Consider the following 14896-nt stretch of genomic DNA (forward strand, 5'->3'; position numbering starts at 1 on the left):
TATGAATTTTAGTATAATTGTACAGGGAGCTGAAGAGTGAAGCAGCTTGATCATAAGCAGACTTTCTTTCTGTTAGCTGACAGCTGTGACAATGTGGGGGAAAACTTTGTGTTCACTCAGCTTCAGTCTCTGTCCACACTCACATAAAAGGGGCCCTTTGATTTGCTATTTCTCTGTTTTTCCACACAAAATGGACCAATCAAATGCCGCCTTCATCAGTCACAAACATGAGCACATGAATGGATGATAAACTTCTATGAAGAAGTGAATGAATAGATGTGTTTGAGCTCTGTGCTGCGGTTTATTTGTAAGCTGACAGCTGCACGTTAGAGATGTAAGAAATATTTGTAAAAGTTATTATTGAAAAAATATTTTAATAGTAAGTGGTTTTTACACACTTACACACACAGTTACTGTCCCCCCCATTTAGAAAGGCAAAGGCGTCATTATTTTATGTGTAAAAAATCAGGATGCACAACACAATGCGTTGCAAGAAAAAAATAAAAGTGCATAATTGCACGGACCACACTGCCCATGAGGCTCCCGTCTTTAGGCCTATGCCTGTAACACTGCTCATATTGCCAAATAATAAGACGTGAAAAATGTGACGTGAAAAAAGACGCACAACTTTTGACGTTGCGTGATGAACCCCGTATTCCTCGTCCACGTAAATGCAAAGAAGGAGTTTAAAAAAATCTCAGTTTTAGATGATTCAAAATGCCGTTTACATGTGGACAAAAGGCCCATACACATAGAAAAAGCTGTGTAGGTGTGGACAGAGCTTAGAAGAGGTAGAAGATTATTTTATTGCTACAAGTAAATGATTGCAGTTTTACTCTTATTTGTTTAATTGTTTACTAAAAGTTTTAGGTTTGAAATAAATTTCAAATCTAGTTGGTATTGGTATGGTAACCTTCAGTAATAGTAATAAATCACACAGCAATAAAACATTAATGTAGTTGTAAAATCTTAATAACATATTAAGTAATTCATAGTATTCAGAATACGTTACTGTCATTGAGTATTTTGTAATGAAATACATTAGAAAATACGTTTTAAGGCATGTAATCTGTAATCTGTAGTGGAATACATTTTAAAAGTAACCTTCCCAACACTGGCTGTTTCATTATAAACAGGACACACATGGACAAGTCCATCAGCAGTGTGTGGCTGTTTTTATGCAGCTCACATCAAATCATCACTAAATGTTTCCTTCTTATTGTTACAGGATTAATGTTTACAATCGTCCTGAAGCAGTCAGGATCTTTGTGAGTCTGTTCTGTGCAGCAGCAGAGAGAGAGCAGCAGACAGGAGAGAAGATCCTGGAGCTGTTAGCATCACTGTGCACATATCAAACATTCCGTTTTTATGAGAAATACTTCTATGATAATAATCTGAAGCTATATCATCTTGACTTCCTGTTGGATCTGTGCTCCCATGTGAAGGACTATGAGACTAAAACAGGTCTGAGTGTCCTTCCATCATTACAGTCAGTTTTCCAGTCAGCTCCTGCAGTCTGGGTCATAAAGCTCTCAGAGAGAAAGACCTCCATCCTCCTGGAGGTGCTGAAACTCCAACCAGAGAAGAAACAAGTGGAGCTGACAGACTGCTCACATGAAGAGAGTGAAGTGAGGAGTTTGCTGCAGTGTCTGCCTTATATCTCACAGCTCAGGTAAATGACATGTTCTTCACACGAGTCAAAAATCTGTGAGAAAAGATGTGCTGTGAAAACAAGTGATGGAAATATTTGAAGCTCCATGAACTGTAAAGTGATGATTTTGACTTATGGTTATTTTCTATAAATATCAGATGACTTTTAATGCTGAAACAGGACAACAGGATCTAAAATAAAGACGTTCTCATCAGAAAGGTTGGATTGGATCGTCTTTGATAGGTGTAGAAATGAACTGATTTCATGTTCAATTCAATAAGTTGATGTAAGTTGTATGAATGAAGGTGAGCATGTGACTGAGCTCATGTAGCAGAGACTGTTCCCACATAGCAAAATTGGTATGGCCTGGATCTGGCCCACACAGTGTGCTTACACATGGCCCACATGGTGCAAAGAATGGCAGCCCTTTGGTGGCCCACATCTGGTTTGCCAGATGTGGGCCACACATGGTCCAGCACAAGAACTGTTGCAAACTCACTGGTGCTCCTGTGCTGGCCCAGAACAGTCTCAGCTCTGGCCCCAGGTGTCAGCCTAATGTGTGCCTTAATCAAGCCATGTAATAACAACATGTGCCTGAACATAACAGTATAAAAGCAACATAACGAAACCCTGTTCAGACAGTGAATGGACTGATTCTTATATAGCTCAAAGGTCTCTATACAACAAGCTACATTCACCCAATCACACACTTTCTCTAAACTGAGTGCTTCCTAACTACATTCACACTCTTGACACGGACACTGGAGAAGCCAAGGATTGAACCACTTACCTTCTGATCAGTAGGGGACTTGTTGTACCTCCTGAGCTACAGCCTCTCGGTGGTAAACATGAGTGAACTCTCACTAGGTTTTGGATAAAGTGTACACTCAAAAAACCTGCATTTGAAACGTTGGCCACCATAGCAGTATTGCAACATGGCATTTCGGTCTTCTAACTAAAATAGGAAAATAAGAACATAAATAGTGCCATCATTGCCTGACCTGGCCCACATCTGGTTGACATACACTCTGCCATGACACCAGTCAGTCAGAGGCGCCAGCTTGATGCCAGATCCAGGCCAGACCTGTTTTCTATGAACCTGGGCTAAATAAACCAAACCACAATAGAGCCAGATGTGGCATGTCATCACAAAGACAGTGTCATCTAGGCCTGGCCCACATCTGGATGACATGCGTCTTATCATGCTAGAAGTCAGCCAGCAGTGACGGCTTGATACCAGATCCGGGCCAGACCTGCTTGCTATTGGTGGATCATCTCTGTGATAAATGGACTAAACACAGACTGATGGATGTTCTAATGTATGAAACAGATGTGCAGCAGATTAGGCTCCACATCTGTTTCACACTGCATCAGCAGCTGCATACATGGAAACTTGTGTGACCATGTGGCTCACAGACTGTGCTGCTCAGAGCAGACTGGAAATAAAAGAATCGGAGAAAATGTTTCACTTACAGCTGATTTTAATCTGACACTCTGAACATAACCTGATCTACACCAGGCTGTGTTCAGCATCTGTTACCATGGTGATATAGCCAGGTAAAGAGAGCTAGTTTGGTGAAACTAAAAACTGACAGGAGGCTCAACATGGCCACTAACATGTGAATCTTTGTGTTTAAGACTTTTCTGAACAAGAAAATATTAATTTTGTATTTTACAAACTTTCAGTTTAAGCAAATGTAAATGAATTAATTATCAAATGTTAGTAAATATGTGATTTCCACGTGTGTGATGTGAGCAGCAGGTGAAGCTGCTGTTGTAGATGTTGTTGTTCCCCTCTGTGTGTTTCTGTATTGTTGATGTTTAGTGTTTTGCTGCTAACACTTTATAACAGCTGCACACTCTTCAGCATCAGTGAGTGTTAGTCAAAACTTATTCCATCATTTATAAAGCTCCTCCTCAGTATGTCAATCATAAACATGGATACACATGATGAAGTTTTGCTGAAGAGGCTCAAATATAACATGTTTAATGACAGCAGTTTGATACTTTTTCAATGATGGATGAACACTTTATAAAGTTGTACATGTGTTACAGATATTCCTGAGTTAATTCAGACAGTTACTGGTTGTTAGTGAAGTGTGCTGTGTGAGCTGGTCTAAAGTGAGGCCCATCCATGACTGACAAAGCATTTATCACATAAACTGAAAGCTCAGCAGGACCTGGAGACTCCAGCAGGTCTGAGCTTCATGACAGGAAAAGGAAAACGCACAAAGTGATCCAGAACATACAAATATTGATCACACAATGCAAACATAACTCACTGAAGGTTTGCAGAATATTAAATGTGAGCAGGGCCAGAGTCTGAGTTTGTTTGAGGCTTTAAGAGAGAAAGAGACTCACTGAGCAGCTGGAGCCACTCAGAGCTTTAACTTCAATGTACTGAAACTTCTTCTTTCAAATCAAATGTGAATGATCACAAACACTAGTGAATATTTCACACAGACGAGTGTAAACAGCACGAACACAATGTTGATATTGAAGTGATCAAGGCTACTTTAGCTGCTCCCTCATCACAAGGAGTCACCTGATGATGCAGGAAAGTGTCTCTGGGATGTTTAAGAGTTTGGAAGTTGTGTAGTTGGTTCCTCTGGTTTGTAGTCAGTCAGTTTTAGTAAACAGGTCCAGTCAGGTTCACTTCCAAAGTGCTCCTGAATGAAACACAGCAGCTAAGCTGTTTGGTGCTGTGCTTTCACACAGGTGACCTCAGGTGAAGGGGGCGTGGCCTCCTCGTCTGGCACAGTGAAAACTCAGAGCAGCTGCTCAGGCTAAGAAGGTGATCAGGTTCAGAGGTGGCTCGCCATCTACTTCATCGTAGAGAATCCAACGCAAACAGCATTTCCTGTCATATCAAACATTAGCCTGTAGAAAACAGACATGTTACTGCATTAAACCAAGAAATACCAGGATTCAGTGACCATAGCAAATATAAACTCTCAAAATACTCTGACGTACATGAATAATACAACACTGTATTACAGCTGTTCTCACACAGTGTTCCACCTTTTTACAGCAGTGACATAATTATTTGATCCTCTGCTCAATTTATGAGTTTGCTGACTTACAAAGAAATAAATAGACTCTGATTTTTATCAAAGTTTTTGTTTTTTACTGAAGACAGAAAATGAACAAAGATCCAGATGAAACTCACAAACATTGCAAAGTGTGTCAGCAGTGTGTGGTTGTTTTAATGCAGCTCACATCAAATCATCACTGAATGTTTCCTTCTTATTGTTCCAGAGTTGATGCTGAGACATCAGATGAAGACAGAACGAAGATCTTTGTGAGTCTGTTCTGTGCAGCAGCAGAGAGAGAGCAGCAGACAGGAGAGAAGATCCTGGAGCTGTTAGCATCAGTGTGCAGATACAAAAACAGTCCTCTTAAAGAGAAATGGTGTGACTTCCTCCTGGACCTGTACTCTTATGAGACTAAAACAGGTCTGAGTGTCCTTCCATCATTACAGTCAGTTTTCCAGTCAGCTCCTGCAGTCTGGTTCATAAAGCTCTCAGAGAGAAAGACCTCCATCCTCCTGGAGGTGCTGAAACTTCAACCAGAGAAGAAACAAGTGGAGCTGACAGACTGCTCACATGAAGAGAGTGAAGTGAGGATTTTCCTGCAGTGTCTGCCTTATATCTCACAGCTCAGGTAAGTCAGATTGTATTCAGAAGCTTAGTGAACAGTTTTGATGGAGAACATGCGTTCATCACATGCAGTATACACAGAGTATATAGTTACTTTACAAAGAAAGCAGAAAACAACTTTTCTATTAATTTAAGCTTAAATTAAAATAAGGTTTTTGCAGTCTCTTCTTGATTTAAAGAAGCTTCTAAAAGTGGAATTTTGACAAATTTCTAAAATATTTGTTTTCTTGTTTTTATGAGGATCAATAAATTAGTTATGTGCTGTAACTGAGATGATATGTTTCCCTCGTTTATGTTATATTTAACATGGAGCGTCATTATGTACAGGAAACATGGACCAGATGGAGTCCATCAGCAGTGTGTGGCTGTTTTTATGCAGCTCACATCAAATCATCACTAAATGTTTCCTTCTTATTGTTCCAGAGTTGATGTTTGGAATTGTCATGAAGCAGTCAGGTTCTTTGTGAGTCTGTTCTGTGCAGCAGCAGAGAGAGAGCAGCAGACAGGAGAGAAGATCCTGGAGCTGTTAGCATCACTGTGCACATATCAAACATTCCCCATTCATGAGAAATACTTGGATTATTATGATTATGTTCTGAAGCATTATCAGAGTGACTTCCTGTTGGATCTGTACTCCCATGTGAAGGACTGTGAGACTAAAACAGGTCTGAGTGTCCTTCCATCATTACAGTCAGTTTTCCAGTCAGCTCCTGCAGTCTGGTCCATAAATCTCTCAGAGAGAAAGACCTCCATCCTCCTGGAGGTGCTGAAACTCCAACCAGAGAAGAAACAAGTGGAGCTGACAGACTGCTCACATGAAGAGAGTGAAGTGAGGAGTTTGCTGCAGTGTCTGCCTTATATCTCACAGCTCAGGTAAATAAGACATGATTTCATTTGCAGAACGTTTCCAGCATGTTCTCTGATCCCATCTTCACTTTTTTCCAGCTGTGATCCAGAGTTCTTCCAGAGTGTGTGCACATCCATGTCTGTAAGATCCAGAGAGGAGTCCCAGCAGCTGGAGTCTCTGCTGCAGCTGCTGGGCTTCCAGCTGCTGCTAACAGCAGAGTTACACAGTAAAAGCTGCTGGTCTGTGGGGAGAGTTCTCAGACTGTGTGGCTCTAAAGTGGATCTCATCCTCACACCCAGCAAGATGTCTGCCAGAGGAGGCGCTCTGCTCTTCAGACACACAACACAACTACACAGTCTGAGGCAGGAAGTGAAACCATGACTCTCTTGCTCTTCTAACACCATTAATATTTGAATCCTTCGTTCTTGGTGTTCATCATTTCTGCTCTTTTGTCTCTTCAATCTTCAGGCTTTCCATCGACATGTCCTTGCTGCTGTCTCAGTGGGTAAGAAGAGGCACAGCAGCCTGTCGGCTGGCTGTTGAAGAGCTTTCTCTTGTGCCTAAGAAAGCCCGACCATCACACAGAGTAATGTTGAGGACTGTCAGTAGTTTGGCTTCCCTGCTGAGATACTGGACAGTCGGACGGTTAGACCTGACTGAGACCTGCATCCCTGCTCAGGGTCTCATTGCTCTGCTGCTCCATGATGGTCCTCTAACAGTCAAGTAAATGTCTTTCTGAACATCACAGGACAAATAAAATGTAGATCTTTACTTTAAAGCTTGTTTTATATTCATGATCTCTGCAGACTGAGTGAAGAGAGCTTCCAGCAGCTTCTGTCTCTCCTCCATGAAACCCAGGACAAGGACTTGACGTTGTCCTTCTTGAGTAAGGTTGGTGGAGACCTGACCTCCTGCTGTCTGAGCTGGGAGCTTCTTCACTATCTGCTGCAGCAGCCGTCAGCTCAGACCATCACTGTGAACCTGAGGAAGAACCTCTTCTTACAGGAGGAAACCACACGTCTGCTTCCCTTTCTGGACAGGATTGTGTTTAAAAGGTGCTGAATGTAGTTTGACCTTTCACACAGTTTCTGCTGTTTAATCAGGAGGATTTGAAATGCTGTCTCATCTTTAATCAGCACTTTATGGATCCTTTAAACAAAGGTGGAAATAAACTGTTTGTTTTCAGGCCCAGTCCCAGCTTTGTGATGAGCTCCATCAGAGAGATCTACAGAGCTCACAACAGTCACGCTGTACCCAGTTTGCTGAGGTCACTCGGTCCTGTGATCAACCTGAGCTGCAGAAAGCTGGACTCAGTGGACTGTGCTGCTCTGATCTTCATCCTCAAACATGGAGACGGAGTCAGACTGAACCTGCTGTGGACCTCCATACCAGCAGAGGGAGTAGAGTCCATCCTCCTCATGCTGGACAACGTTTCTCATCTCAGGTCAGATATTAGAGCTGTTTCTCTGTGCTGCACTGTGTGAGTGCTGAACAACACACTTTATTGTAACATAATTACATTGCTTCAAAAACAAGCTAACATTTTACTGTTAGTGTGGAAAAGATTATATGAACAGTTGAACAAGAAACTATAAGGAAACTTTCAAACAGCAGGCAGAGTGAACATAATTTAAAGGTAGACCAGTAATAATAACAACAACAGCAATAAAAATAACAACACATTTTATTAGTGGGCGCCTGTCTAAAAACCCAGGGTCACCATAACAAACACAGAACAGTAAACAGGATTAAACAGTAACTGGAGTCGTCGTTCATTTTTACAGACAGTAAGCTGGTTTGAACAGATGGCTTTGAGTTCAGTTTTCTGACCAGATGTTTATTTCACTATTTAACATCGAGGGTTTCATCACAGATGCCTCGACTGTTGTTTAGTCTCAGAGACTCACACAAGCTTTTCTTTAGCATTAGCCCGCTGTCATGGCAACAGTGAGAGCCGTTTGTTGTATTTTAATCCAACACAAACTTTACTAAACAAAAGAAATTCAGACTAATCAAAAGTTTTATATTTTTTTATTTACACCAAAGGGTCGACTTATCACTGAACACACTGCAGCTTAGCATTAGCCGTCCTGTTTTTAGATGTCATGCACAATATTCATGAATTATTTACAAAGTTTACAAATGTCAGCTTTGCAATTTCTCATTAATTATACAGATAATTGTTTAAAAATATATTATTGGAAATAATTTCTATGAAGTTTACAAATGAGGCCCAAACATTTCTGGTGATCTTCAGTGTTTCCCAAACTGCAGCCTCTGACTTGTTGCTTCTGATTTGTGTCACGTTTGTGGTTTTACCAAATGGTATCATCAGCGTTATTGTCATTTTAATCTTAGTGAATTAAAATTGGTCTAATTGACAATTTAGATTGTATTAATTATAGTTATTATAAAGTGTTGTCATTACACCTCCTGAGCTTTTATCAGTTGCTCAAACAATAAGCTGAAGGCTGGAAATCACAAGTTTGTCTGCAGACACATTTGAACTGGACCCATTAAAATAATCTGCTACACGCTGTGTTTCTGTGGCTTCCTGGACACAAAGGAGACATTTACTCTTCATCACTGCTGACAAATGATGCCTTTAATCTGATAAATGCAGTAAATTATGAAGAACACAGTTGCCGGATAAACCGAGTCCTTATTCATGTAAAGCTGTTATCTGTTAACATCCACCTGCACAATCAGCCCAAGCTGTGAAACTGGGCTCAGTGTGACTTTGTCTTAATAACATGAGTGCTGTGCATAAATCCAACATCTAATTACAATAATGTATCTGATGCTAGTTCATAGATGCTGTTCTTGAAAACCTAAGGTTTTAAAGATCAACACATTTTATTGAAGCTAGCAGTTTATTTGCAGCATCTATAATTTTAGTTTTTCTGTCTCCATGCGTTTCTGTCCAGTGTTGACAGGAACCAGCTGCTGAGGTTCATCCACTGCTGTGCTGCCTGTGACGTCCAGCAGGAGGCAGCGTCAGGTCTGCTGAGGACTCTGCAGCACAGCTTGGATCTGTCCTGCTCCTCCTGTGTAGAGCCACCAGAGGAGGATCAGCCTGAGCCTCTGAGTCTGACTGCTGATGACTGCAGGGCCGTCTCCACCATCCTGACACAGGGCAGCCAGGACACACAGCTGGACCTGCGAGACTGTGAGGTGGAGGACAGCGTGTTGGACCTGCTGTTTCCTGTCCTGCACAGGGTCCGCCTCAGGTGGGAAAGACCAACGAAGATTCTGAACCAGACAGAACCTTGTTCACACTGGTGTTGATGCATCCTGACAGTTTCTCTGTTTGTCCTGTTTAGAGTCAGTAAAACTGTCCTCCTCCAGCTGCTGTCTCTGGTTCCTGTGAACAGTGAGAGGGAAACAGTGAGGCGGGCGGTGTCCCTCTGTACAGCCCTGGGTGGAGAGCTGGATCTCAGTCACAGCACACTGGATCAGAGGGTCTGTGGGGCTTTGGTCCAGATGCTGGACTCGTGTGAAGGGCTGACAGAGCTGGACCTCAGTCACTGTCAGCTCACTGACCAGCTGCTGCTCCCTCTCATCACACATCTGCACAAAGTCCAAGTCCTGGAGTGAGTGTCACACACTGATCCTGCTCTGGGAGGCACCAATACCCATCAGCCTGTTCACACACACTACAGTAATATAATGTGCAGTGATCAGTTAGAGACACTTGTTGTGTTTGTGTTACAGTCTGAGTCACAATCAGATCACTGATGCTTCGACTGATGTGTTACTGCAGCTGCTCTCCATCAACCCCTCCATCCACTCTGTGCGGTGAGCCAACATGAATCAGTCACCATGAGTGAAGGAGTTTCTGCTCAGACTCTCAGAGGAATCATTCACAGCCTGAGCTCACGTGGATTCATGTTGTTCTGTGTGAGTGACGTCTGCTCTCTCTGCTTTGGTCTCTTTCTAGACTCTTCAGCAACAACATCGTGCACAGAGCAGCCTTCAAGGAACACACGCAGTTTGAGATCTGGTGAAGCGCTCGGCATCATCACCATCGTCATTATCATCATCCTCTTGGTCATCATTATCATCATGGTCGTCATCATCATCATCAGAGCAGCCTTCAAAGAGCACACACAGTTTGAGATCTGGTGAAGCACTCGTCATCATCTTTAACATCGTCGTCATGGTCGTCATCATCAGGGAGATGTAGTTTTATGGTCTCAGTAAAAACTCTCCTTTCATAGTTGCTTCATGCTAATCTGTAATATACAAGAGCAATAATAGGTCAGCGTAGTAAGCGTTAATAACTGCTTTAGAGTATTTTCTTTTTCATGTCGTTATTAAAATGCTTCGTTTTATTTATTTGTGTAGAAACGAGCACGTCTCATGTTTCTGCTGATTTTTATTTTATGGAGATCTGAAACCATCTAGTGGTCATCCCAATATTTACACATCAGGTTGTATTATTGTGATTAAAATATTTTCAATTAGTGAAAAAACAAAGTGAGGCTGTAACAGTTACACTGTACATTGTACAGTTGTGAGTTTGTTTATTTTTGGTACTTTTGCAATAACTGCACTGATTTTTGTGTACTCGCACACAAATGTTGATTCCACGAAATACAAACAGAAAAGTTTAACAGCTGCATTGTTAATAAAAAAAAAAAAAAAGCCGGTCTGAAAATTTCTTTCTGAGAACACTGCCCATCAGGAAAGTGCATAGCGCTATTGTAATCATACTGGTGTACTTGCTAACAAATGTTGACTCCACAAAATGCAATACAATAATATTTGTAAACATAACTGTCCAGCTGTCCAGTGATTAATAGCAGGACCTCACAGCAGAAGCATAATGTGTTGTACATGTATTTTTCATTTATTGTATTTACCAACATCAAGACGTAGCAGACGAAGCAGCACATTAAAGACGTGCAGTGTTTTCAGAAAGACATTTTTTAGACCGGCTGTTATTTTGTTACTACAGATATGTGAAATGTCCTGTTATGGTTTATTATACACAGGCAAATCATTTGAACATTATATTCCATTGTAAAGAGGTGATTGTGAGAACTTGTTCAATATTTGTTTAATAAAAGATTCAGCTGTTGCATACGTTATACATGGTGTAAACATAACCATGAAACTAGCCTCATAGCATATTTCAATAACCCAGTAAAGTCCAGAAACATAGAAAGACTGGGTCGAAGACCAAGTGCCATGACACAGAAGGTTAAATCTTTTTACATAAATCCTGGTCTGCAGTCGGTCAGCCAGCTCCTCCTGCTTCATTCTCCTCAGGAAGTTCACTGTGATCTTCACAAATGCCTCTCTGCTGCTGCTCCTCTGCTCATCATCCTCCCACTCTGGGTAATCTGGACTCTGAACCTTCTGGATCTTCTTCAGCTCGTTCTTCACAAAAGTGATGATGTTGTCCTCCAGCAGCTGGAAAAGAATACTTTCAATCAGACTGAAATCATGGACCCAAACATTAGATCCATGTTGGACACACTGAAAATCCACTGGTCTACAAAGAGCAGCATGGAGATGAATGTGAACAGAATAGATGTAACAGTAGTTGTTGTACATGTACAGACCATAAATATGGAGTCCAGCTGTGTTTGATGCTGCTGGGCAGACTGACCACTGGGAACCTCTGAGCTCTCCTGGTCTGCTCTGTGGAGGAATAATAAAAAAAATTAGCTCAATCACAAAGTACGTTTTCTGCTCTGTGTTAGTTCTCAGAAAATGTATTCGTAATTACGTTTGTAAGTCTTTAAATTGTGTCCCAGATATATTAGGCCAGGGGTGGGGAACTACATGCCTCAAGGGCCGGTGTCCTGCAGGTTTTAGATCTCACCCTGGTGAACACACCTAAATCAAATGATTAGTTTATTTTTGGGCCTCTGGAGAACTTTAAGACATGTTGAGGGGGAGTCTCACTGTCCCGGGCCGCAGACAGCCGACCAGGACACATACACGCACACCCACCATTAGAAGGTAATTTAGCAATTTAAATCAGCTTTAATGGATCAAGGACACATCTAAATCCTGCAGGAGACCGGCCCTTGAGACCTGGAGTTCCCCAATCCTGTATTAGGCAATTTTATTTCTGTTTCCAGATGCATTCTCACACCTCCCCAGTCACACCAATCTCATGATGTGATTCCTAAAAAACAGCTTAAAATTGTGAAAAAATATAAAATATGCTTATGTTGCTGCCACTTAGTTCAGCTCACAGATCTGACTGCAGAGCGGCACTCATTGTAGGTTCAGGCAGCATCATCCTCAGAGGCATCTCAAACATATTCTAGTCCACAATTCTGTTAAGATAGGATATGATTCCACTTTAATGTAATCACACATGAATAAATACAGGGTAACAAAATAAAGTTTGCATCTAATCAGAAGTGCAAGAGCACTAAGTGCAATAAGCAAATATATAGATGTACTGATATATACAGATAAGGGTAGTGTAAATGGTGAAATAGTTATAAACAGTTTATGTACAGAGAGACCAAATATACAGATGAACTGTGTATACATATGTAGAGATGTACAGATGATCTGTATGGCATACAGATGTTCTATACTGCTATACAGATGGGCAGATATAAAGATGTACTATGAACAAATATACAGATGTGCTACATATATACAGATGTAGAGGTGTGAGGTAAACAGATCTACAGACTGCTATGAATATATCTACCGCAGTGGAAGCGTAGCTCTGAGCAGACTATAATAGATAACAGTGTACGCACTATAACAGAGACTACACTATGTCAGTGTCCTAAACTATAGCAGTAACCAATGTGTGCATATGGTGAATGTTGAGAATGAATGACAGTTATGATCATGGTCACTAAGGGGGGATAGGGGTGTGTGGATGGAGAGTGAGTGTGGATGGAAAGGTTCAGCAGGGGACTGAGTTCAGTAGAGTGACAGCTGTGGGGAAGAAGCTGTTCCTAAACCTGCTGGTTTTAGTCTGAAGGCTCCTGTAGCTCCTCCTGGAGGGGAGAAGCTAGAAGAGTTTATTGGCAGGATGAGAGGAGTCCCTGAGGCTGTGTCCCAATTCAGGGTATGCACGCTTGAAGTACGCATTTCAAGTGCTAATACGTCACCGCCACGCGACGACGGCTGTCCCAATTCAAAGTGTACTTCAAATGCATACTCCAAATGCGCCCTCGATTTCCCCAAATATCAAGCGTGGTCCGGTGCACGCTTCGTGGTCCCATATATCCCACAATCCATAGCGCAGCGGTCGGTGTGGATAATTTTGCCGCAAAATACGGCAGAAGGGAGCGGCCGAAGAGTGAACTGTCAAAAGTAAGTACTGAATATGATGTCACTTATTTATGTGCGAATGTTTAATAATGAAGAACATTAAAACATTACTGTTGGTCACATGTCGGCAAAGTTATTTGCCATTAGCGATGTTTGTACTTTCAGCGTTCACTTTGTTTTAAAGCCTTTAAAATATAATAATACAATAGCTGACCTTAATCTTACAGAGAATGTGATGATTTTATGGATAATTAAAGTCAGTCATAGATCCACAAACACAACAAGCTGAAAGTCAGTGATGCTGCTCGGTTTGCAGTCCTGAATATCACGGCACAAGCAGGATTCACTGCACTGTTAATGTTAGCTATGTTATATTGCTGCCTCTGTTCGGTGGTGTCGAGCCAAACGGACTTTAACGTGTGTTTGAACGAGCTGACGGTTCACTCGTTAAGCTGAAAGAAAGATGCTTTAATCACAGGAGTCACACATGTGTCCACTGGACCATCTGGAACTCTTCTTGTTTAGCACTCGTAATAACACAAACACTAAATCCTCCTTCTCTTGTGCTGTTTTGTAGCAGTGTATACACCTGAGACTGTCACCTGTCTGTCTGTCCTGCACTCTCTCTCTGTTTCTTTCTCTCTGATTGTGGAATAAAAGTATGAACATGTTGTTACGGGTTCGAAATTGAGGATGAGAGCAAAACAATGATGGTCCAGAAGAGGTCGTTCAAACAATTGATTTTAATGAATGCACGCTGCGTGGAGAGGTGCAAACTGCAAAACAGTTGTACATCTCTACCCAAAATACACTCTAGATTGCTTTTATAACATCAGGGTATTGTAACGCCCCTTCTTGCGTTTACAAGCATATAATTTGCATGTACAGAACATTCATGTATTTTAAGAAGTAAATGCAGACACAGAAGTTCCTCCTTGTGGCATACTCTTAAGAATACGGTGATGATCTAAGGCCTTTGAGGTCACCATGGACTGGACATCCTTCCGTCACCTGTAACTAAGCAAACTCAACTACCACAAGAAGCTGAATACATTCAGGCCTTTGCTCAGCTACTATTTTACTGTAACAATATACTCAGCATATGAGTTATGATACATATATTTAACTCAATCATTTTAAAGTAGTTATAACTGCACCTGTAATAAACATGTTAATATTTGATTATGATAACCCCTATAATATAAATTATAACATAATGCCAGCAGCTTCAATAAACACTTTGATGAAATGATAATTAATACAATGTTAAGATGATGGTTATGTAAAATAATCCCTGTAATTCCACAATTCCCTCTCTTGACGTCTTCCAAAGACGTCACTACACTATTCCCAGGTCCACTACCTTCGCTCTGACCCTCTCTTGCCGTCCCCTGACTCAGCAAATCCGACAATAACCTCATGTCATCTAAGTGGTCCAGTAATAAACACCAGCTCCCACTTGAAAACACTTCATGCTTA

General features: G+C 41.4%; 1 protein-coding gene across 2 annotated transcripts in view; it reads left to right on the forward strand.

The window, feature by feature from the left end:
* The window catches only part of LOC134624307 (uncharacterized), a 31235-nt gene extending 21028 nt beyond the window's left edge, over positions 1-10207 (forward strand). Inside the window, exons 12-22 of one of the 2 annotated variants that reach the window (XM_063469272.2) lie at positions 1229-1672; positions 4910-5314; positions 5734-6183; positions 6256-6519; positions 6626-6880; positions 6964-7212; positions 7344-7601; positions 9085-9387; positions 9481-9750; positions 9872-9955; positions 10098-10207. In XM_063469272.2, coding sequence (XP_063325342.1) covers positions 1229-1672; positions 4910-5314; positions 5734-6183; positions 6256-6519; positions 6626-6880; positions 6964-7212; positions 7344-7601; positions 9085-9387; positions 9481-9750; positions 9872-9955; positions 10098-10164 — 3049 coding nt within the window. In that variant the 3' untranslated portion in view covers positions 10165-10207. The remainder of the gene's footprint in view (positions 1-1228; positions 1673-4909; positions 5315-5733; positions 6184-6255; positions 6520-6625; positions 6881-6963; positions 7213-7343; positions 7602-9084; positions 9388-9480; positions 9751-9871; positions 9956-10097) is intronic. The other variant, XM_063469273.1, reaches the window with a different exon arrangement.
* The last annotated feature ends 4689 nt before the right edge of the window (positions 10208-14896 follow it).

The sequence above is a fragment of the Pelmatolapia mariae genome, linkage group LG3_W (genome assembly GCF_036321145.2).
Source record: "Pelmatolapia mariae isolate MD_Pm_ZW linkage group LG3_W, Pm_UMD_F_2, whole genome shotgun sequence".
In the NCBI taxonomy this organism is placed as follows: Eukaryota; Metazoa; Chordata; class Actinopteri; order Cichliformes; family Cichlidae; genus Pelmatolapia; species Pelmatolapia mariae.